Here is a 23,878-nt window from a genome sequence, read left to right as displayed (position 1 = left end):
TCAAGTTTGGGGAGAATAGTCTAAAAACTTATGTGAAGGACTGTATTTTCCAGCCTCCCTGTACCACTCAGCCACGAGTCAGAGGATGTCAGCACTCTCTCCATGAGTAACATCAACACTAGAGTCTGGAAGTGGACTCTCTGAAACAGCCAGGGGCAGGAAGGAAAGCAACACCTGCTCTAGGCTGTGCTATGTTTCTCACAAATCTATTCTCTATCCCAATATCCTTCCAGTTCAGGGATGGCTTTTTCTCGGCCCTTCCTCATCTGATGCATTCCTTCAGGCCTGGTGCAAGGAGACTTCTGTAGTCAGAGGAGGAAGGTCTAGCTTTGGTTCCATACTTGCTGGTGTAGAAACCTTGGCAGTTGACTGAACGCAGTCGACTGTGTTCTTCATCTGTGTGATCACCCTCACAAGAAAGCTAAAAAGAGACCGTTCAAGGAAGGAAGCCTTTGTAAACTCTTGGCACATCAACTGGCTAGACCTTTGTTGAATAAATGATGCAGTATAAATATTGGTTGTCGTTATCACATCCTCTAGAAGGAGGTGCAGGAGAGAGGGCTAGAGTTCAGAAGGGGAACTGTGTTGATCTGAACTTAGATTATGCTCCAAAACCACGTGGTTCTATTGGTTCTTCTAGTATTTTTGGAGGAGCATTGGATATCCCCTCTCAATATACATGGTTTCTGAATCACTTAGTACTATAATCATTCATTCATTCAATAAATACTTACTGAGCCCTCCTTATGCTAGACTGATGCACTGTGCTGAATGGAGAGGGCACATTCCTTGCCTAAATAGAATTTTTATTCCTTGATAAGCCAACAACCAAATTGACAAAACCTACAATGTGTTCAGAAACTGATACGTGGTATGAAAGATATGAAATATGATATGACAAAGAGTCCAGGAGAAGGACTACCTTCAGATGGGATGAGCAGGGAGATCCTGGCAAGGAAGGTGGCATCTGAGACATGAATGAAGTGAAAGAAGTGACATATGTGGATATATCCACAGTTAGATCCATAGTTAGCTTTTAAAGAAACATTAGGTAACCTTATCTTACTGGAGTTTAAATGGTATCAACAGGCGGTAAAGTCAGAAAATTCATAGTTAGAAGAGGAAAGAGTTTCCAGAACAGCAGGGATGCAAGGAACTGCATGAGCTCTGCAGTAGATATTTTAAAAAGACATTTCTGGTTGGTTTTGGTAGCAGTAGACTATAAACCCAGCACCAGGAGACTAAAACAAGATAGGAAGTCCAAGGCCAGTGTGAGCTAAACAGGAAGACCCTGTCTTAGAAAAAAAAAATCACCTTATTTTGTGGGAAGCAGATTATAAGGGATGGGACAAGATTGGCAGCTGTCATTCTGTTGCAGTAGGCAAAGCAAAGTATGTAATTCTCACTGGATAGAGGTTAGACCAGAGTGTGACACATTGATAATTCTCACTGGATAGAGGTTAGACCAGAGTGTGACACATGTTTGTACCATGTATATCAGAGAACACATGCAGGCAGCATGATCCTCAAAGAATCTTCAAGTTTGATGGGCACACAATGAATACTCAACAGATACCCAAACCACTACCACCTGCTACCCATGAATCAATAACCAGAATAAAGCTTTCTTGTACTCAGACTTGGCTTTGAGTTAATCTTAACATTTTTTATTTAAAAAAAAATCCTCCTAGCACTACTTCCTAGGAGGGATATATTTCATAGATTTAGTTCCTTCTGTATGAACTACATTCTTATTTTTGACAGACAGGGGATGTCCAACCCCACCCCTTCTCTGATGTCTCCAATAATTTTTTTTAAGTCCCTGGACCTTTTGCTTGAATTTAGATACTGATCTTGTGTAAACTTCTGTTAGCTCCTTGAGGATGGAGACAGGCAATCTCCTATCAGTGTACCTCCAAGGCTTATCATATCTGGGTTATTGAATCAACAATCAGCCCTTCACCTCTTTTAGACTGAGGAGAACACTTGTGCCTTGGTTCAGTTCCAAGGACTTCCTGCCTTCTTCCTGGAGAGCTGAGAACTCCTGCTGGTCTTATTTGTCCAATGTTCCATAAAGTCCTAAGTTCAGCAGGCATATGACTTGGATGCTTTTGTGCCAATCCCTCCAGCTTCTGTTTCTTTGAGCCTGAATCTCTGAGCCAGAGGAGCATTGCTTCATCCGTGTTGATGGAGAAGATGTTGATGTGATGAGCTTCTTGCTTCATTCCTTTCTTTCCCTGTCACCTTTTTGGTACTGTTCTCTAGCTTAGACTGATTCTACTTAGGTTGCTCTGAAACCTATGTCTTCCTCAGCATCTGGTTCTCCTCCCTCTCCTCCCTAGTGCCAAGAGAGTCTAAACTGGCCTCTGCTTCCAGTAGGCCCTGGTTTTGTCCATCTATGGAGATGTCCATGCTGCTACCACTGCAGACTGCTTATCTAAAAGAAACACTAATCCTATCTCTCTTCTGATTAAAAAATTTGCCACCTATATTGCTTCTCATATTCTCCAAGGTGATGCCCAAGTTTTTTGGCCAGGCGTTCAAGGATTCCAGAGATACCCCACCTACTTCCACGGCTGTTTTCATGTTGTCTGCCTTTCTCTAAAGGAACAGTGCTTATTCAAGCTTCCACACCTTCCTTCTAGCATGGGCGTCCTGCTTCCCATGTTGACAGTACACTGGCTTTTATCTAGCTGTCTCCCATTCAGTTTTCAAGTCATAGATACAATGTTAGCTGGATCATGGAACTGGTCCCGGTGATCCCATGCCATTCTAACCCTTTCTTCTTCCAACTTTCTTGACACAGGGTTGTATGTACTCCCAAGTATAGTACTTGCTTTGTCCTAATTATTCAGTTTTCTGTCACTTTGCTCCAACGCAATGTGTGCCTCTCAAGGAGGACTATATTTTTGTTCATATTTCTCAAATCTGGAAATCTTTGCTCACACAATCCCTGACAGATGGTTCTCCAACCTCCAGCTGAACATTGCCAAGGATTGGGGAAATCATTGGATATGATTCTTACTAAGATTTTTGCACATCCATTCAATAAATCTATACTAAGCATCTACTATATGCTAGACACTAATTTAGGTAATGTGGATACAGTAATCTCATATAAAAATCCCTAAGCTCTCTTAGAACTTACTTTTTTTTTGTTGTTTTTTAGTTTGTGGGTGGGGAAAAAGAAATTTAGAACAAAGGTTTAATTTTCTCACAATAAGCCAACCTGTATCACACCACTAAGCTGCATAAAAGGCAGAGTTTGTGAGTGAATGCGTAGACCAAAAGATCCCAGGATTAAGAGATGGTCTGTGTTGATATGTCTGAAAAGAGATGTAACTAGAAATACATTTTGCTCTAAACAAATGAGCAGCACCCCTTTCCTATGAAGATAAGAGGACTCTATTTTTATCTATCTTCAGTAAAAGTATAAAATGGCAAGTTTAGAGAGAGCAGTAAAAGGAAAATATCCTTATGTAGATGGAGATTACTGTCCTTGTCAAAGCAGGAAAGCAAATAGGAAGCCATGAAGGTCAGATGCTTGCCTACTATAGAGCAATACTTTATTGTAAATACTTGTAGATCAACTCATGATGCAATGGACGTCCTCCTGGTCCAAGAAAATCCTGAATGGTCGAAATCATTGTGATACATATATTTTTCTTTCTTAAAATTTTCTTAGGAAAATCTCTTTAAATACACTTCTTCTGGTTTCCTTTCTTAAGACCCTCAGACTTAGCAGTATCTCAAAGATCAATAAAGGAACTTTATAAAAATACAAAAATCTAGGCTCTACTTCTAAGAAGCCTAAATGTAGAGCTGAGGTTGAATCTATATGTCTACACTTTTCAGATCTCAAAAGATATTTTGATGCACAGACATCTCTAGAATGTAGAATCACTTAAATCATGGTCTGCAGTTGTGGGAGGACGAAGTGAAGATGTAGATTCATTAACAGGAAAGCAGTCTTAACCTAAGCAAAGCCCCATCCCCCGTCTCTGGACTGTTCTTGGCATTGGCAGTGCCCCAGATTATCTGGATTTTATGAGTTTAATAAATTATAGTGTATCTTTGAATTATGGAATCTTATAGTGACAAAGGGTGTCAAAGTTCAACATTTTAGCCCAGATTAGTAGATTTTCACTGAGAACAGGATGGATGGATTGCAAATACACACATGTAGACAAAACACTCAAACATACAAAAAAAACCACCCACTTAAAAAAAAAGTTAATTCAAAAAAGTTCAATTGCAATTCCTCATTTTAGAAAAATGCAGACATTATGCCCATACACAGATTATCTCACGACAGTGTAGACATGCTTCTGTGGTAATCAAGTGGGTTTTTTTTTTCTTTTTGGTTTTTTGAGACAGGATTTCTCTGTATAGCCCTGGCTGTCCTGGCACTCACTTCGTAGACCAGGCTGGCCTCGAACTCAGAACTCTGCCTGCCTCTGCCTCCCGAGTGCTGGGATTAAAGGCGTGGGCCACCATGCCCAGCTAAATACGTTCTTAATAGATGCATGTGATCATTGTTTTATTGTCCCTTTCAAGTTCATGATTTATATGTAGTATGAGGAGACAGAAGCTCTGCTCTGTCCATAGACTTTCTTTTCTTGTGTGTGGCATCTCCTGGAAGATTGTCTGCAGGTTTCCAACATCATAAAACAGTTCAGGTGCCATTAAAGTGTGAGAAGGTCAAGAGAGGGTGAAAGGTGACATTCATGAGACCAGAGAAGGGAAAACTATGGACCATTGCTCCCTGTGTTGCTCTGAGGTTATCCACGTTATTTTAAAGTTCTACTGTACTTCAGCCATCCCCCCATGTTTTCACCATAGAGCCACTTACCTGTATGTTTCAAGCAGAGCAAGGAAAGGGTATCAATGACTTTCCAGGACATGGTTATAATCAATTATACTTATCTTTGTTTATCTCCATCCTTCATCAGAAGATAAATTCTATAAGGCTTGATGTGAATTATATTCATTAATGGCTGTATCCCAGTCACTAGCACAGTGTCTGAGCCTAAATCAACAAAGAACAGTTTCTTACAAAATGGACTCAATCCAACAGGCTTTTGGTAAATCCAGACTGAAGACTGTCCTTGACCTTGTCTTGGCCTTCTCTTCCAACCACCATCTCTTGGCTTAGTCTTTATATTCTGCCTTCTCTTTGGGAGTTTAAACTCCAATCCTGGCTCTTCCACTGCTGTGGGCTGATCTCACTTAAATGTGTACCTTCCCAATGATCAAAACATCTTTGAGTTAAATAACTATAAAAGCTGTCAAACCCAACCTGAGCTTTATAGATGATTCAGGTTTTACCCAGAGAGTACCATGGACTTTCCAGGGCCTCCCGTTCACTGGAACACAACTAGGAACAAAACTTGCATCCTGCTTTCAGATCCAAGGTTTTCTATTGCTCCCAGCTGCCTCGAGGCATGCAGAACCTCCAGGCTTGCAGGGGAAGCCTCTGCATCCAGAAAGACTCATTTTGTTCTATTTGGGTTCTTGCTCAAAAGGATCCCCAAAGCTGGGACCCAACATCATGGGTTCCAGAAGCAGACTTAGAAAATTCAGATGCCTACCTATCTCTTTAGTAATTGTGGTCTTGGTCAGATTACTTAGTCTTTCTGAGCTCTAATGTGCCATCTGCAAAATGGATCTGATAAAGCCTTCTTTCCTAGGAAGACTAGGAGACATAATAATGCAGGAAAAGCACTGAGTATCATGTTTGCCTCCATGGACCCAGGTCCTCTTGTGTCAGCCAGGCCATCGAAGCTCTTTAGCTTATCTCATACTCTTTAGACAGAGTAGGGAGTTGAGTGGCTGCATTTCTCAGGGTGTCTTGCTTAGAGGCAAGGACTCTACACAAATACCACCCCTCCCCCAAGGTGGGAAGAGGAAACACAGGAAGCTTTGCAATGTGTCTGTGCCAGATGTCTTGTGAGAGCAAGTGCAGGCTGGCTGCATCTATAACTTTAATGTAAATTGGCTGTGAGGCCTGTGCAGGGGCCCAGATTTAGAAGCCAAGCAGAGCAGAATGACTCTACAGAGGCTGGTGACAGGCCCTAAGCCCTGTTCCCATTGGAGAAAGTGGAGGGCGTAGCAGGAGGGAGAATCGTTCAGTCTGGCCTAGTGGCATTGTTTTATTAATGATCTGGATGTGCAAGGAACAGTGATTTTAATTAAATTTGTCACTGATATTAAAAGATGTCAGGAGCCACTGCTGAGGACACAGACACCTTGCAGAAGGCCCTGGGGGTTGTGGGGCAGCACATTAGGAGAATAAACCGGGAAACAGACAGGAGGTCATGGGCTGAGCCAGGACATGCATTCTGCTGAGAGAGCCGAGTGGGAACAGAGAGTCACTCTGGGTTGAATAGACCATAGTTTCTTTTTCATCTGCATCTGCTCTGTCCCACGAGGTATAGTGAACAACTCTTCTACAGCCATCGTAAGGTTTGGGGGAAATGGATTTTTTTTGAAATATAAATCAGACCATGTCGTTCTCCTGTTTAAAATCCCACCATTGGTTTTCCTTGTCTTAGGATAAAATCCCCTTTTTTCAGCTTACTGTAGAATCCCCATGGGGAATGTACTCTCTCCTGCCATTGGCTGCTTCTGTCTCCTCTTCCCCACATTGTGTTCCTTGTAATCCAAGGCACGTGGCTGTCTCCCTCAAGCCTCTGTGTCTTTGCCTAGACCTTTCTCTTTAACTGGCCTTTCTCTTCCTTCCTTCTCCTTCCTTCTTTCTTTTCTTCTCTCTCTCTCTCTCTCTCTCTCTCTCTCTCTCTCTCTCTCTCTCTTTTAAAGCTCACTCATGCTTGAAGACCTATTTCAGGGATCATCTCCTTCAGAACTGCCTCCCTGAATCCCAAGCTGGCTCAGCACTCTCCCTGAGTGTCTTCAGCACTCTGCCCTTACCACATATCCATAGGAGAGCTGTCTATGTTCATGCCTTTCCACTCCCACTCAAGTGTACCTTTGTGGGCAAACACTGTCTCATTTCTCATTTTACCTACTGGCATGCAGTGGCAAATCACAGGCTTTTATCAATATTTGTCGAGCTGAATGACGAGAAGAAGATTTCGGTGGGTGTCAGGAGCAGGCATCCAGCATAGCCCTGTAAGCCTGGGGACTCAGAAGCTCTGTTAAATGGTTAGTGTCTTCTATGTGGGAACAGTGACATAGCCATGCTGCTCTCTAGCTCATGTGGCTCCTGAGTCCACATCAGACTGGAAGCCAACTGGTGCCATCCATGTTCCCATCTACCAGTTACCAAACTGGGCTGTTTTGGTAAAATTGAGTGGTCAAAAATTTTATCCAAGTTTCCTGTGTGTTTTGACTCTGTTGATGATTTTTTTTTTTGCCTTACATTTTGAGTAAATGATTTTTAAAAAGACTCACTTTTCTCCAAAATATAAAAATAAAAATGTTGCTAACTACATAGGGTTCTTATAAATACTAAAGGTAGTAGGATGTGTGTAGTAAATGCTTTGAAATAGCAATTACTCTTAATATCTGTTCCAAGTTAAGTCCTATTCCTGAGTCTGGGTCTTAAACAGGGTGAGGAGATACCCCAGCAGGTTAGACTCTGTCTCAGTTTGTGTTTGGACCTAGACCAGTGGCACTTAAAAAAATGATGGCCTTGGCCATTGTAGTCTAACATTTACAGTCTAACCATATCATAGCTATAATCTCTTTCCTGGTGGGACTAGAAAGAGTTGGTAGGCGCTCAAAGTATTTTCTGCCTTCAACTCCAAACTCTGGTCAGCTGCTTGCCAGCTGGTTGCCTTCCTGTCTTTTTGTTTTGTTCCTGCCTCCAGCATATTTCCTCAAGAAACCATCCTCTGGTTAAGGCCCAGGGACAGTGTATTTATTTGTCATGAAAACCTGGCACCACAGTGTGTCTACAGGACCCTCTTAAGTCTCTGGCTGTATTATTAGAGTAAGTAATAGTTCTTGCCTCTCCCCTGTTGATCAGGACAACTACTACTATGATGCCCCATGTCCTTTCTCACCTGAGGATGCCACCTTCTGTCGCTGTGGGCTCTTGATTCAAAAGCTGCTTTAGCTCCATCTTCTCCTGCATGGGAGGATTCACTAAGTCAGGAGTTTTGAAAGTAGAGGCAAGAAACCAAAAATCCTTTGTCCTCATTTCCTAAGGGCGAATGAGTGTCAGACTTGTGACGGGCATCTCTGGTCATATTACAAGCCCTCAAGACCATTTTTAACCTTTGAACTGTGATGCTGAACATCTTCAAGCACTCCACTCTTCCATGGTAATTTCATGACCCCTTTATCCTCTGAGTGAGGTCAAAGGCAGAGGCCCTAAGCCACTGTTATGAGGACCAGTTTCTGGACTCATGTGAACCTCAGCATTTGGCTGTTTTCCTGGGCAGTATAAAGGGGAGTTAATCCATAGCGCCCTGAAAGGAAGACCTTTATAGTATGCACTGGATATGGAGTGTGAGTTTTACAAATATAAAGAGAACCTATATAACCTCTAAAATCAAATAATGATTTGCCTATGAGATCTTTAGAGCCAGGCGTGTTTGCACATGCCTTTAATCCCAGCACTTGGGAGGCAGGAGCAAGTGGATTTCTGAGTTTGAGGCCAGCCTGGTCTACAGAGTGATTTCTAGGACAGCCAGGGCTACACAGAGAAACCCTGTCTTGAAAAACAAAACAAAACAAACAACAAAAAACAACAAAAAGAGATCTTTATATATTCCTAGAGAAATTAGCTATAATTTAGACCATAAAATAGTTTTTGTAGAAGGCTGATTGACTCCTCAGGAAGCATTTTTGGTAGCTATATTTATTCATTTCAAATACACACATTTACGGAACACTGCTAACATCAACTTAGGATTCCAGAGTAAATAGGAGAGACCCAAACCCTGTTCTTATGTCATCTCATCTTTATGGACAAGAGAAAATTCATCTAATAAAAGAAAAGAAACATAAAATTCCAAAGTATCAAAAATGTCATCGAGGGAAAGAATGCAATGAGAGTAAATAACAGTAAACAAAACAAACAAACACTACCCATTTTTATCAATGAGAAGAAGTTATTGTTTGTTCCAGAGAGCGACAGTTAATACAGGGCGTTGTTGTGATTGGAAGGTACAGAGAAGAAACTCTCCTTCAAGTATGAATAATGGCATGGGCAAAAGTTCTGAGGCGGACGCTAGCTTGCCTAATCAGGGTAAAATGAAGGAAGGACATTGTTAAAATGTAGTGAGAGAGTGACAGGGGATGAACTGGGAAGATAATGAAACAGGTGGCTCCTGAAAGGCTTGGCTGGACATAGCACAGGGAGTCAAGGATTTATATCAAGAGCAAGAAAACCATGAAAAAGCTTCAAGTAGGGGAGTGATATGCTTAAATCTATTTGTGGGGGGGGGTTGTGTGGATGGGGGTTTTGTTTTGTTTGTTTGTTTGTTTGTTTGTTTATTACTATGGTTGACTGGGGAAATATTGCTCTGTGGTATCTGTGGTAGAGTAGTTGTCTAGCATGTGTGGGATCCTAAGTTCGAGTCCCAGAATCCCAGTATTACTACAGTTGAGCAAGGAAAGTAGAATTGAGATTTAGTCTCTGGCAAGAGTTGAAGTGGGGCTTCCAGTTGGAAGGCTACTGCAGCAGGTACATAGGACAAGGAGCAGTGGTGGCTTGGACCACAATGGTGGTGAGTAAGATCGGGAAGAGAACTGATAGGACTTAGTGTTGGACTGGCTACAGAGTGGGATGGAGAGGAATGTTTGCAGGCTAATACCTGGTATCTCTCACAAATAACTAGTAGACAGATGCTGGGGGAGACTTTGCTTTCAAAAATGAGAACCAATGGAAAAAGAACAGTCAATGGGGACAATAGGAACCTTGACACCTTCAATGTACTGCACAAGCAGAAGTTCATGGCCCTGCATTACTAGTTACACTCCATAGGATTCTAGTGGAGGGGAAAGTGGAGCCTTGCTTATACAAAACGACTGCTTGGTTGTTTCCATTCCTATTCTGTTTGAGTGAGTCAGTAAGTGAAAGGCCGTATAGCCTCAGATGATCAGAAGCTAGCTCATAGCCTCAACTGAAAAGAAAGAATGCCCTTCTTGTCTCTTCTGTGCACAGTTATTGCTCAGTGCTTTGAGCCCAACCAATGAAGCTGTATGTAATTCCCAGATTCACCTCAAGTCTTTTTTGTTTTGTTTTGTTTGTTTGTTTTTATTTTTGTTTTTTGGTTTTTTTGAGACAGGGTTCCTCTGTATAGCTCTGGCTGTCCTGGAACTCACTTTGTAGACCAGGCTGCCCTCGAACTCAGAAATCAGCATGCCTCTGCCTCCTGAGAGCTGGGATTAAAGGCGTGTGCCACCATGCCCGGCTTCAAGTCTTTAAAAAACTGTATATGTATTCACGTGTTTTAGTTGTAACAATTTCTACTTCCTGGCCCCTTCCATGTTTTCATGTGGAGTTCGTTGGCTGAATGATCACCATACTCATAGCCTGTTCTAAACAGGGTTTAACAGGAGGAGAGTCCAAAAGACACAGTGGACAGTGTCTGAGGGACACATTGCAACATTCACTGTGAAATCAATTCTTTTTCACAAGAAGCCTCAGAACTCCTGGTTGCCTCCAGGAAGTTTCATATTTGAGGAAGGAGCTTTCACCTACAAGAGCACAATCACACCCAGAGCAAGGTGTGCTATCCCAAGGACCAGCCCATGTATATCATGCACAGCTCAGCACATACACTTGCAAACCTGAGCTGTGCAAGGTTTGTGAATAAGAACGCAGAGCAAGGAAGACTGAAAGTTCTAGCAACGGTGCAAATGAGAAGGAAGGTGGGGGAATGAGCATCTATTTTAAGTTGATTCTAGGGACGAGTGGCGCTACACCTCAGGACTAGGAGGTATCACTTGCATTTCTATCCCTAGTCTTGCCAGCTATTTCAAACCATTCTTCAACTGAATCTCTACCAGATGGTTTTTGAGGACAGAGAAGCTATTTGTGTCTCCCATTGACATCTACTTTCCAAGTGAGAGACGGCCACATATGTCAGTGCCATATGTCAATCGAGGTGAACCATCCATTTGTGTTGGTGGGAACCTGCCAATTGTTGCCCCTATTTTTTCTCATGCCTTTTCCTGCCTCTGATTTGTTTCTAGGTCGCAGGCCTGTGAGGAGGACCATTGGTGCTGTGGTGGAGCCAGAACCTAAGTCTTGTGTATGGCGTGGTTACGGCTGCAGCCTCTCACCTCTGCCTTCCTCCATTTTGGGCTGGTTACTTTTGTGCTCTTCCTGAATGGTCTTCGAGCAGAGGCTGGTGACTCGGGGGATGTGCCCAGTGCAGGGCAGAACAATGAATCCTGTTCAGGGTCATCAGACTGCAAGGAGGGTGTCATTTTGCCAATCTGGTATCCAGAGAACCCTTCCCTTGGGGACAAGATTGCCAGGGTCATTGTCTATTTTGTGGCCCTGATATACATGTTTCTTGGGGTGTCTATCATTGCTGACCGATTCATGGCATCTATTGAAGTCATTACCTCCCAAGAGAGGGAAGTGACCATCAAGAAGCCCAATGGAGAGACCAGCACAACTACAATTCGGGTATGGAATGAAACTGTCTCCAATCTGACCCTCATGGCCCTGGGCTCTTCTGCTCCAGAGATTCTCCTGTCTTTAATTGAGGTGTGTGGTCACGGGTTCATTGCTGGTGATCTGGGACCATCTACTATCGTTGGCAGTGCGGCCTTCAACATGTTCATCATCATTGGCATCTGTGTCTATGTGATCCCAGATGGGGAGACTCGAAAGATCAAGCACCTGCGAGTCTTCTTCGTCACGGCTGCTTGGAGCATCTTTGCCTACATTTGGCTCTATATGATCCTGGCAGTCTTCTCTCCTGGTGTGGTCCAGGTTTGGGAAGGCCTCCTTACTCTCTTCTTCTTTCCCGTGTGTGTCCTGCTGGCTTGGGTGGCAGATAAGCGACTGCTCTTCTACAAATACATGCACAAAAAATACCGCACAGATAAACACCGAGGAATTATCATTGAGACAGAGGGTGACCACCCTAAGGGCATTGAGATGGATGGGAAAATGATGAATTCTCACTTTCTAGATGGGAACTTTATACCGTTGGAAGGAAAGGAGGTAGATGAATCTCGCAGGGAAATGATCCGGATTCTAAAAGATCTGAAACAAAAACACCCAGAAAAGGACCTAGATCAGCTAGTGGAGATGGCCAATTACTATGCTCTTTCCCACCAACAGAAGAGCCGTGCTTTCTACCGCATCCAAGCCACCCGGATGATGACTGGTGCGGGCAATATACTTAAGAAACATGCAGCTGAGCAAGCCAAGAAGACCTCCAGCATGAGCGAGGTGCATACCGATGAGCCGGAGGACTTTGCCTCTAAGGTCTTCTTTGACCCATGTTCTTATCAGTGCCTGGAGAACTGTGGAGCTGTCCTCCTGACCGTGGTGAGGAAAGGGGGAGATATATCCAAGACCATGTACGTGGACTACAAAACAGAGGACGGCTCTGCCAATGCAGGGGCGGACTATGAGTTCACAGAGGGCACTGTGGTTCTGAAGCCAGGAGAGACCCAGAAGGAGTTCTCTGTGGGCATCATTGATGATGACATTTTTGAGGAGGATGAGCACTTCTTTGTGAGGCTGAGCAATGTCCGTGTAGAAGAGGAGCAGCTGGAGGAGGGGATGCTCCCAGCAATACTCAATAGTCTTCCTTTGCCGCGGGCTGTCCTGGCCTCCCCTTGTGTGGCTACAGTAACCATCTTGGATGATGACCATGCAGGAATTTTCACTTTTGAATGTGATACCATTCATGTCAGTGAAAGTATTGGTGTTATGGAAGTCAAGGTTTTGAGGACATCAGGTGCCAGGGGCACAGTCATCGTCCCTTTTAGGACAGTAGAAGGGACAGCCAAGGGTGGTGGCGAGGACTTTGAAGATACATATGGGGAGCTGGAGTTCAAGAATGATGAAACGGTGTAAGTAACTTTCTTGTATTTCATTCCTCCATAGCCCAGCCCGCGTCATCTCTCTCTGTGCTTTAGTACTGCTCCTTACAGTGCTCCCCTTGTATTTGTGTTAATGCCAAACTTTGCTTTCATCACAGGTATGAGGGATCAGCAGATACTACTGGACAGGCCCTGCTTCCAGGCCCTCCTTCAGTTTCCTCTTTCTCAATTGTTTCTGGATGGTTGGTTCAGATCTAAGGACTCAGAGCCTTTTGTCCACTGACAATCAAAATGATGGGCAGTAGAGTTGTGTGGTGTCAGAAGGTTCTATAAGATCTGGAAGAATGCTTGTGACCAAACAATAGCTAGGAAATACACAGACTTCTCCTTCCTCCCTCTTCCATACCAAAGGCTATGAGTTTGGAAACTTACTATTCCAGGACAATAATAGTTTGCTCATATCATATCCTTAAGATAACAACTGGCACGGGCTTACTTCCCCTCAGTTCCACATTGCAGGTGTGTTGCATAGCCAGATTCCAGACACTGCTCTTCCTACTTAGAGGTTGATTGAAACTTGGTAATGTCTCTCAATACACTATTTCATGGAACAAGGCTTGTCTAACCCGAAGGGGGCAAGTCAATATGACCAGAGAACTGCAAGTGTCGTGGAGAAGGAGAGCACTGAGGACCATTGTCTTCTTGCCTTTTGGCTTAAATAGAAGCTCCAACTTTTGGCTATGCAGTGAGGGAGATTTACAGGAGGAAATACATCTTCTGTTTCACAGTTTAGAGCTGCTCTGAGCTATTTTACCACTCCTTGCTCCATTCAGCCGATCAGAACCCAAGAGCCTGTGCTTCGGCCATCCCTCCTCACTGATCCTTCTTGCAAATGGGCATTCTGTTCTCGACTTGTATAGATAGCATGGTGGGGGTAGGAAAATGGCTTTCTTAGCTTATGGTAGGGTCAGCTTTTCAAGGAACCTTAGGAGAATGCCAATGAGAGAGGGACCCATCTCGGGATACGTGATGTTCTATAGGCAGGAGGTGGTGTGAAGAAGAGAAAGGAGAATGAAAACTGTTTCATGAACCTGTAGCTTCTACTTGTGGGGCATTGAATCATTCAGAAAATAGAAGGGAAGGAACTCCTGGAAAAGAGGGTTAGAGAATTTCCATAGGCCCCAGAAAAAAATGCTATTGAAGCCTTTCTTCTGGGGTCCAGCCATGGGACAACACTCTAAAAGTCTTGGTTCTTCTGGGAACAGCTGGATGACCCAAGGGATTCTATTGCTGTATTTTCTAATCTCTTCTGATTTTGGACAAGTCACTTAGTATCTCTGAAAGGAAACCCTGACATATAAAGAGTGAAAAATAACAATATGTCCCTCGCCTGGATACAGGTGAGATTGTCATATACTTCTTTTTTTTTTTTTCTGTAAAATCTTCCCAACCCAAATGTAGGCATTGAGTGTGGGGCATAGTCTCACTTGCTGAAAGAATAGGGTGGGGGTCCTGTCTCCTGAAGGGAAAAAGCTGTCAAAAAATTGGCTTGTTAGGACACTATTTAGTCATTTTTTTTTTCTGGGAAAGATAACCATTTGTTAACATAAGAACTCATGCCTTCCAGAGAATACTAGCTATTTCTATATGCTCTAGGAAAAGTACTCATGCATACAGATAAAGCGAGGCTCTCACTGGGAAGATGAACTTAGCGAAATTTCACATATGTTTATGGTAATATTGGCATGAGAGTGTTTATTTTCAGGCATTAGATGATGTCAAATTCACACAACCTCCTGTGATTGGCTAGATTTGGTGGAAATTCCCATTCAATATTTACCTTCCATTGTCATAAAAAGTTAGCTTGGACAAGGTAAAAATTTGGTCCCCAATTTCTTCATTCTCTTAATGATCTGTTATCTACCTAGGGTCTCTGAGTATGCCTATATTTTCTCAAAACTCTCCCTCTCCCTCTCCCCCTCCCCCTCCCCCTCCCCCTCCCCCTCCCCCTCCCCTCCCCCTCCCCCTCCCCTCCCCCTCCCCCTCCCCCTCCCCTCCCCCTCCCCCTCCCCCTCCCCCTCCCCCTCCCCCTCCCCCTCCCCCTGTCTTTCCCTCTCTCTGTGTGTATACATGCATATGCACATGTGCCTTGGCAAACAAGTTTATGTTTCTATCTATCCCTTTGCACCACGGATTGATTTCAGTATGGTTTGACCCTTTGGGCTTCCTTTACTGAAGAATAACAAGCCAAAGGTCTGTTAAAGTTAAAAGCCCATGGTGCTTTCTAGTGTCTCTAACCATAGGTAACAGTACTATGTAGTAGAAGAACCACGGACTCTGAATACTTTGGGTCAGAAGTCTAACTTCCCTGTTGACTTAACCACATGAATAAGAAAAAAAATCATTGCCTATGATTTAATCTCCCTGGTGGTAAAATAGGAGTAATAGCTTTCTTACAGGACTTACTGTAATGCCTGGAGATGTTCTGGTTCCATGGTGTGTGCAGTAAGCAGGGTTGGTAGCTGCAGTGTGATGACTAAACAGTATATTCAGCAGACACCACTGAGAAGATCAGGTTACTTAGACCTCTTTGTGACTGTAATTAATGATAGCATGCTAGTTTCTGGTCACTGTGACGAGTCCTCATCCTAACCTATGACATATTTGAGCTGAACAGGGCCTTTTGCCTTTTAGAACACTTGTTCCTTAAACATTGTTATTGGAAGTACACATCAGGGTTGAGCATTTCTTATAGGTAAAAAATATGAAGGTCCTGACAAAACCACAAAAGCAGCTTTTCAAATAACTTTGTTATTTGAAAACTTTTCAAATAACTTTGTTATTTGAAAACTTTTGGTTTTTGGTTTTCGAGACAGGGTTTCTCTGTATCACCCTGGCTGTTCTGGAACTCACTCTGTAGACCAAGCTGGCCTTGAACTCTGAAATCTGCCTGCCTCTGCCTCCCAAGCACTGAGATTAAAGGCGTACACCACCACTACCCGGCAATAACTTGCTTAATTTTCCAAGAATGGGTACTTTCCAATTCCAGTTTTCAAACCCAACATAGCAACAACTCAGTTCCAACCAAGGCTTTCTAATTGCAAGGCCAGTCTGGGAGCGGAGTTGACCCCTTCAGGTACTTGGACAGGAGCCGACTGGTCTTTGGAGAAGTACTTGCCCAGTACATATTAAAGCTGGTGATACTGGAACTTTTTGGTTGACTACTGGGTACTACCCAGTTACATGTTCTATCAGGAGTACTGGAACTGGGAGATGGTCTCATGAGTAAGCATGCTTGCTGTGCCAGTACAAGGATCTGAGTTGGAGGCTCTAGAACACAGAAGCTGAATGTATAATGTGAGCATCTGTAATCCCAGGATTCCTGAATCCCTGGAAGTGAGCAGGGCAGCTAGCCTGGCACACACAGTAGAAAAACAATTGAGAGAGCCTATCTCAGACAAGGTAGAAGATAATGACAGACAGCCAAGATTGTCTCCTGACTTCCATACATGTGCTGTAGCACATGCACTCCTACATTCCCACTCATGAATGCATGTGTGCACACACTAGATCCTTGAGTGTATCTTGTTTAGCCCTCCCTCTAAGGAATTTGCAACATCATGGTATAATGGAAAACTCTGAACCGTGAAATCTGACAAATGGGTATGAACCCACCCCTCACTGGGAGTATAACATTGCATAGTCATATCATCTGCATGGGTCCTAGAGATTTTGTTATTGTTATTGTTGAAACAATAGAATTAACATTATCTCTCTACCTGCAAGATAAGGTTAAGTACAAAATACAAATAGGAAAAAAAATGCACCTTTAGCACAGTGCCTTCTCCTAGAAGGAACTCAGTCATTCAATAAATGTTTACTAAGTGTTTGTTGTGTGTTAGTACATTGGTAGGCAACCTCAGCGCCTGCGGAGGCTAGAGAAATAAGACAAACTGACGTTTCATCTCTCCAGGATCTCACTCTTAGGAAGAAAGGATCAACATGTACACACAAACGCAGACACGTGGGAGAATGGTATACTTGAGAAAGAGTTAATAAAGGGGAAACGAGAGATCCCTATCGTGTGTGTGACACAGCAGTCAAATGTTAAGGAACCTTCATTAAGGACACAGTAGTGATGGAAGTGGGATTGGTTGGTGTGTGACAATATTACACCTGTATTACAATGATCCCTTGACATTTTGTGATAGATACTACTGATATCTTCATGATCCAGGAGAATCCCAGTTTTATACCTATCCCTATAGAATGATATAAAGTGCTTGAGTCTACAGCAAACAGTAACAAAACCTCTTGGAGATATGAGTTTTGCTTGCATGCTAATTTCACTCATTAAAGAAGTGACTGGCTCTTATCTATCTAAGGCTCACTCGTGCTTCTGTAAAATAACAGCTTGTTCCAACTCACAGACCTTTGCAGGGGTCAGGGGGCTCCTCTGGGAATAGTCAAATGTGCAAATAGCAGGATCTACTATAATTGAGTAGCAGAGGCCTCCTTCAAGGAAGAACATAGTATTGGCTGTGTGGTACATGTTCCAACCAAATTATATGTTAAAGCTGGACGATATTTGACCTCTCATTTTACAAATTATAAAGCAGAACTCAAAGAGTGAAGGCAATTCCCAATATCACATTGGATATGATGGCAATATCACATTAGATGGGACAGAAGCTGGGAAGGCAAAGGATGTTACAAGCTGCCGCGTTAATGTCCCCTTCTGCTTGGGGTATCTCTGCTTTATTTTTATTCACCAGTAAAATGTTAGTCGTGCAAAGAATATGACAATTTGGATGTGAAGGCTGTTTTGAGAGTGCAAGTCTTGGAGTATTATGTGACTAATGTCTTAACTAAGGATACTAATATAGCATGGACTATTTTTAATCTCTCAGCTCACCTTGAAACTGTTCAGGGAAGGAGGAAGATCCTGAGCCAATGGAGTTTCTGCGTTTTAATAAAAGCTTGTCTTCTCTGGACTCTTCTGCCTCCTAAAGTCAAAGTTTCCTCACTCGTTCCCAAGAATAAAGGCAAGGGATGCTAAACAAAGCCAGAGCAGTGACTGAGGATTCTTCTTGGTCCGGTCTCCCCATCATACTCCTAGAGCATGTGTGCACACCTTTGGCTCGGTTTCCCCCAGGCCCATGAAGGCTGATTATTGAAGGCAGCAGACTGATTATTGAAGATGTTGTTTTCTTCTTACTTTTTTTTTTTTAATGAGGAATGAAGCTGTACTTCCCAATACAGTCTTAAGTCCTGGCACGAAGCCAGTAGTATGTACTTGATAGCTGAATATAGATTGTTTGATTCTCAACTACAGCAAGCCCGACATACATAGATTCTATGTCATTGAAGACCTTTTTGCAAGAATGGGATGCTTTGAGGATTTTGCCAACTAGCATCACATACATATTCTCAGGTAGCATTCAGAGGAGTCAGGCTTTTACCTCCAGCACACACAGAGTATACAAGGAAGAAGTCAGCATTGTGAAAGTGAGGAGAGAAAGGAGCCAGCCAAAGTTTGCAGGAGGGATGAGAGCTGGCTCTAGGCTGACAAATCTGGGCAAAATACAATCATTCTCTACATGTATGAAAATGTCGCAATGGTACCCCTTGTCTTATTTGCAAACATAAACAAACTTACCCAAATTAAAGAAGAATTTAAAGCTGAAAATAAAGCTTATTCTGGAAAATTTCATTTTTCTAAAAACATGCTGATCAGTCTGTACTGGTATATGTTCGAGGTCAGCCATTGGCATGGCACCCTCCCTTGCACAGGTCAGTGTCTGTAGCTACATAATGGATAATCTGCCCTTGCATGAACTCAGTCCAGTTCCAGTCAATGTTCTATCAAACCCCCTAAAGAAGCACTTATTTGTGATCCAGATGATGCTGCAAGAAGTCCTTGACTTGGTTTTCTCTAGGTGTCATCTTGACAGTAACTTAATACACCAAGTATGGGAAATTTGGCCGTAGAATAGACTACTACTACCTCTCTCTAGTCGTCCAATTCCCCGAGACATTTTGACCTTGGCTTGTCTGCTTTTTAAGTTTCTCCTTATGTGTCTTTTGTGACATGCACTGGGCCCACTACTGTCTCTAACCTTCTCTTTTGGGATTGTGGTGACTCAGAAGTCATGCTGTCACCAGCATGACAGCCACCTCAGCAAGACAGTTACTGATTGCCTCGGCTGTGTACCCTTACACTGGTTCACTTTGCCTCCCTCTGGTATGTTAATCTGCATTAGGAGGGTACTTGCTTCTGCTTGTTCTTTCCAATAAGCATCCCCTGCGACAGCCGCTCTTCCTTAGTTGAAGATGCTCCAGAGTCAGCAGACCTCTGCCGTGGTGTCTCTATACCCAACACCTTCCCCAGGAGCACCTTCAGTCATTGTGCTCTTCCAATCTGGTCTCTCTTTCTGAGCTCCCCTCCTTCTCAGTGCTGGCCTCCTCACTGGGTTGCCTTCTGTCCTCTCTCTTATCTATGACTTCAAGTAAGCTGGAAGGAGCTGGAAAAAAATCCCTTAAAAAATAAAAACCTGTCAATTGGATGGTGACACTAACTGCTTGATAGCGCTGAGAAGATGGATGTCTCCCAGGAAACAAAGCCCTCGTGACAGTGCATCTTCCTCCTTCACCATGAACGATTTGTTTGTCTCTAGGTGAGACAGAAAGATTTCATTATAAAGATCCAGCAGAGATGAGAGCTGATAGCGGAAAGCCATCAGATATGGCCTGAAGCAGCAAGAAGGATGGCCTTCTCATCCTGATATATTTCCTCCTGAGCCTGAGGCCTCAGTCCCTTGGCATCTCTGTTTCTTGCCACCTTGGCAATTGCATTTCTTCCTTCCAGCTTGCTATAGAACCTGACAGATGAACAGTTTTCTCTCTGGGTGTCCTTGCACCCCTCTTCGCCAACCTGGACAACTCCTTCCAGACTTAATGGTCAAGTTCTCTAGAGGGGACTGATCTTGTTGTTGTTGTTTTGTTTTGTTTTAAATATGACCAAGTAAAAATCTCCTAGCCACCCATGCGTTTGTTGTCAAGTCCTTTCTCCCCACCTCCACCCCCACCCCCACCCCAGCTAACCTCTACAACTGGGTAATGGAGTGGAGATATGAAGTTGCCATGAAAATTCCATGAATGATCTAAACAGTTGTATCAGTAGGTTGTGGGCAGTGCCATTTAGAAGGGAGTCTCTGGCAAGACTCCCTGTACCCTCTCAACTGGAAGAGTGTATAAGCTCTGTAGTAGAGCCTTGAAGTCACAGTGGTCTATGTTGTGGTAGTTGGCTAGAAGAAGGGGCACTCCCCAGACCCAAGCAATGTGTCCCACTGACAGCAGATGCCAGAGCTGGCATTAAGCTGGCCAGAACAACAGTGACCATTCCTGGTTTGCAATTCTGAGTGATCCAGCTCTCAAGGTTACCAGGGTCACTTCTCCCCTTACTGATCTGCCCTCTCTGGGAGAGTGGCATCATCTGAGAGTTCTGCCTTGTTTTCAGTTATATTCTGTGAGACTGAGTCACTTCAAAAGCTCCTCTCCGGTCTGTTTTCGGTGCTGCCTGTGTTTTAGATCAAGCCCAAGTGGTTCCATGCTTCCTCCAGCAGTCAAGACTAGAATGACCGTTCTCTTTCAGCCTCTTCCTCTCTACCTGATCTCTGCGGGACAGCAGAATTCAGCTGTCTTTCTTTATCTGCAGAGCTGGAACTTGAGGTCTTTCCAGGAACTCTGGGGATCTATTCTCCATAAGTGGCACGGGTGTCCAGGGATGTGGAGGAAAATAGCACGCCCCTTAGAGTCACCTCTGGGCAATTAGTAGTGGCTGTCCCAGTGAGCTGTGTTAAGAAGGATCTGTGAGGTGATACCTGTGCTGAACTGTAGATATGAGAAGAACAGGCCACATATTCTAATCCATACTCTAATCCTATGGAAGTAGTAGAGAACCTCACGAGATAGATCAATTAAGAGCCTGCCTCTCCTTGAGATGTGTTAATGTAAAGTGACTATTTTTCCCTCAGCGTCTCTCTTCTTCATCCTTCATAACACAGAACTCTCTATTCATTGTGTGAATCCACAGAAGCATGAGTTCCCATTAGACACGTGAAGCACCAGCTTTTAAAAATAAGAGACTCTTCTAGATCCCCTCCTAACACACCAGGTTTCAGAAAGTAGGCAAGTGTTTGTTAAATTACTTCTATCATACATTTGTTTGTTTGTTTGTTTGTTTGTTTGTTTTTTAACCATCTTCCATTTTTTTGTGCCACCTGTGTTCTAGGATATTCTTAGCTGGTAACTAATGATCATCGTTTTCTGCAGGATAGCAAAACATAACTGGTGTTATTGTGATGAGTTAAAAGCAGAGAGGAACGACATTTTAATTAACTTTTGTGGGCTATTGGATCTACAGTGTCTACCTTGGGGGTTGAGGAGAGAATGGAATGACTGAGGTCAAGTGCTGACTGCAGCACGTACCCATGGATGGCAATGTTTTGAAGATAGTAGGTGCTGGTGCTTTAAAGCAGCTCTGATGTGTTAACCCTATAGAGAGATCAGAATATTATAGAGAAAGTGGGAGGACTGTTGGTTCCTGAACCTTACCGTTGGAGTTCACAACTCTAGGAAAATTCATTATTGCTCCTGCTACTGTGCTTATGCAGTAAAAGTCCAGTTACTTGTATAACAACATAAAAGTCTGCTTTTTAAAAAAATATAAGGACTTTGTGATATCATTTTCCCCAGAGCACAGCCTTTTTTTTTTCTTTTTTAAGGTTAAGTATCAAAACCTTCATCTTCCGATTCTGAACACATTCCTTCTATTGTAGCACATATCTTAGTACTACAATAAAGTCATTAAGCTGGGACCAGCTTAAAAGGAAAATACTACCTTTCTTTTTTCACACATAGAGAAGGCTAGGAGTGTGCCTATCTCTCTCTGTTTCTGTCTCTGTCTGTCTCTGTGTGTGTGATGCTGTTGTCTGTTGCATGCATGTGAGTGTGTGCAGGTGTGTGTGTGTGCCGAGAACAGAGCAGGCCTTGGTCTCCTGTCTTTCTCTATTGCTCTCCACTTTGTTCCCTTGAGACAGGATCTCTCACTGAACTGAGACCTCACCATTATGGCTAGGCTGGCTGGTCAGCACACCCCTGGATCCATCTATCTCTGTACCCCTGCACTGAAGCTGGGATTATAGGCATGTCCAGGCATGCCCAACTTTTCATGTGGGTGCTGGGGAGTTAAACTCACATCTTCATGCTTGCAAAGCAAGCCCTCTAACTCACTGAGCAATCTCCTTAGCTCTCATTTTTTCTTAATAGCCATAGTTGCCGGTTACCTAAAGTAATTTTGGGGTGGGGGCAATTCTGACATGCTGGGCAGATAACCAGACCAAATTTCAAGCTATATTACTGAACTTCAGTAATAAAAACAGTGTGGGTTGTCCTTTTTTTGCATCAAAACAGACATGTACACTGATTGTTTATTATTCTTTTAATTCTGGAACAACTGAGCCTAGGGAATTAGGTAGGTCTCAACTAAATGTTGTAACACTTAGCCGAGGAATCTGGATTCATAACCTTGATTCAATTCCAACACTTACCCAAGTGAGTCCATTGAGGCTTCTTGATTTATCTTTTTATCATGCCATCCTACCAACAGATGAAGCACTGCCTGTTGCTGGGGAAAGAACCTTGCAGTCAGACCCAGGATTTTGTTTTTCTTCTTTTATTGTTGTTGTTGTTGTTGGTGGTGGTGGTGGTTTTGTCTTGTTTGGGTTTTTGCTTTTGTTCTTTGACATAGTTTCCACTCTAGTGACTGAAGGCTGTCAGGAACAAAGACTAGAGAGAATTAAAAACAAGGAGGAGTGGCTGTGGATTAGGTGTAACCCCAGGAGAGCCTATGACAACCCTCCATATCCATGAGGCTAGGAGCAAGAAAAAATGGAAGTCAGAGAATGATGTCAGTTACTTAGTGTGTAGTCAGCAGGCATTTGGAGAGCTCATACTCAGGGCTGAGCAATGAGAACAGATGGTCCTTGTCCTCAGGGACGCCATGGTCTGGTTGGAACATGGTTATGTGCAGTACTTGCCTCTTCCATACACAGGAACCACCAAAGGCTGAGGTGAAACAGAAGCAAACCTCCCTCTGTCGGAGATTTGTTTTGGTGTTGTTCTCGCTTGCTCCATTCTTCAGTTGATTTAGAACTTATTAGAAAGAATGGCTAATTGATCTGGGCTCAGGGTAGCATAGACAGACATAAGAAGATGCTGGCTTTGGGGGCAAGTAGTCCTCATCCAGTCTGCGTTCTTGACCACAACAGGACCTGGTTCTAACCTGTATGGCTAGCAGGATGCTCTATGTAGCACAAAGAGGAAATTGATGTCTCTGGAACAAGTGAATAGCTGGGTAGAGGGATGGGTGAGTTCTTGAGTAGATTCCTGGCTCATCTTCTGTCTATGTACCACTTGGAGGTTGCAGAAAGCTCAAGGAGGCCATTGATTGGATATTGTGCTTGGGCATGAGGGTCAGGGAGCACCCCACCAGTCTCCACTTTCTATCCTTTACCTCTTCCTCTCCCAGCCTCAGCAAGACCCACAGAACCGTCTGGACACTGGCATTCCCGAACTAACTCCTGCACAGCCGGGAGACCTGTCTGTCACCAGCTCTTTAGAAGGACAGTGTCTGTACCACTCCGCTACTCTGAGCACTGGTTGCCTTTGAATCTCAAGAGACACCCTGAGAAATTAATTAAGAATTTCCTTCAGGGAGCATGTAATTCTGTCCTATCTGGGCCATGTAATGATAGCCCCTTGCTGCTGCATAGGGAGCTGCCCTGCCCTCCTGCCCAGACCCTTTCTTTCCCTGGGAGGGAGCTTATCTGCT

The 23,878-nt window shown here is 43.5% G+C and overlaps 1 protein-coding gene across 2 annotated transcripts in view; it reads left to right on the top strand.

Moving 5' to 3' along the window:
• Slc8a3 (solute carrier family 8 member A3) overlaps positions 1–23,878 on the top strand; it is a 133,418-nt gene that overhangs the window by 6,195 nt on the left and 103,345 nt on the right. For both annotated transcript variants that reach the window (XM_029484916.2, XM_021178775.2), the window contains exon 2: positions 11,170–13,014. In XM_029484916.2, the coding sequence (XP_029340776.1) occupies positions 11,231–13,014 (1,784 nt within the window). In that variant the 5' untranslated portion in view covers positions 11,170–11,230. The remainder of the gene's footprint in view (positions 1–11,169; positions 13,015–23,878) is intronic.

Source organism: Mus caroli, unplaced genomic scaffold (genome assembly GCF_978045245.1).
Source record: "Mus caroli unplaced genomic scaffold, Mus_caroli_1 scaffold_14, whole genome shotgun sequence".
NCBI lineage: Eukaryota > Metazoa > Chordata > Mammalia > Rodentia > Muridae > Mus > Mus caroli.
The sequence above is the reverse complement of the archived record's forward strand: the minus strand, read 5'-3'. Positions and strand labels throughout refer to the sequence as shown.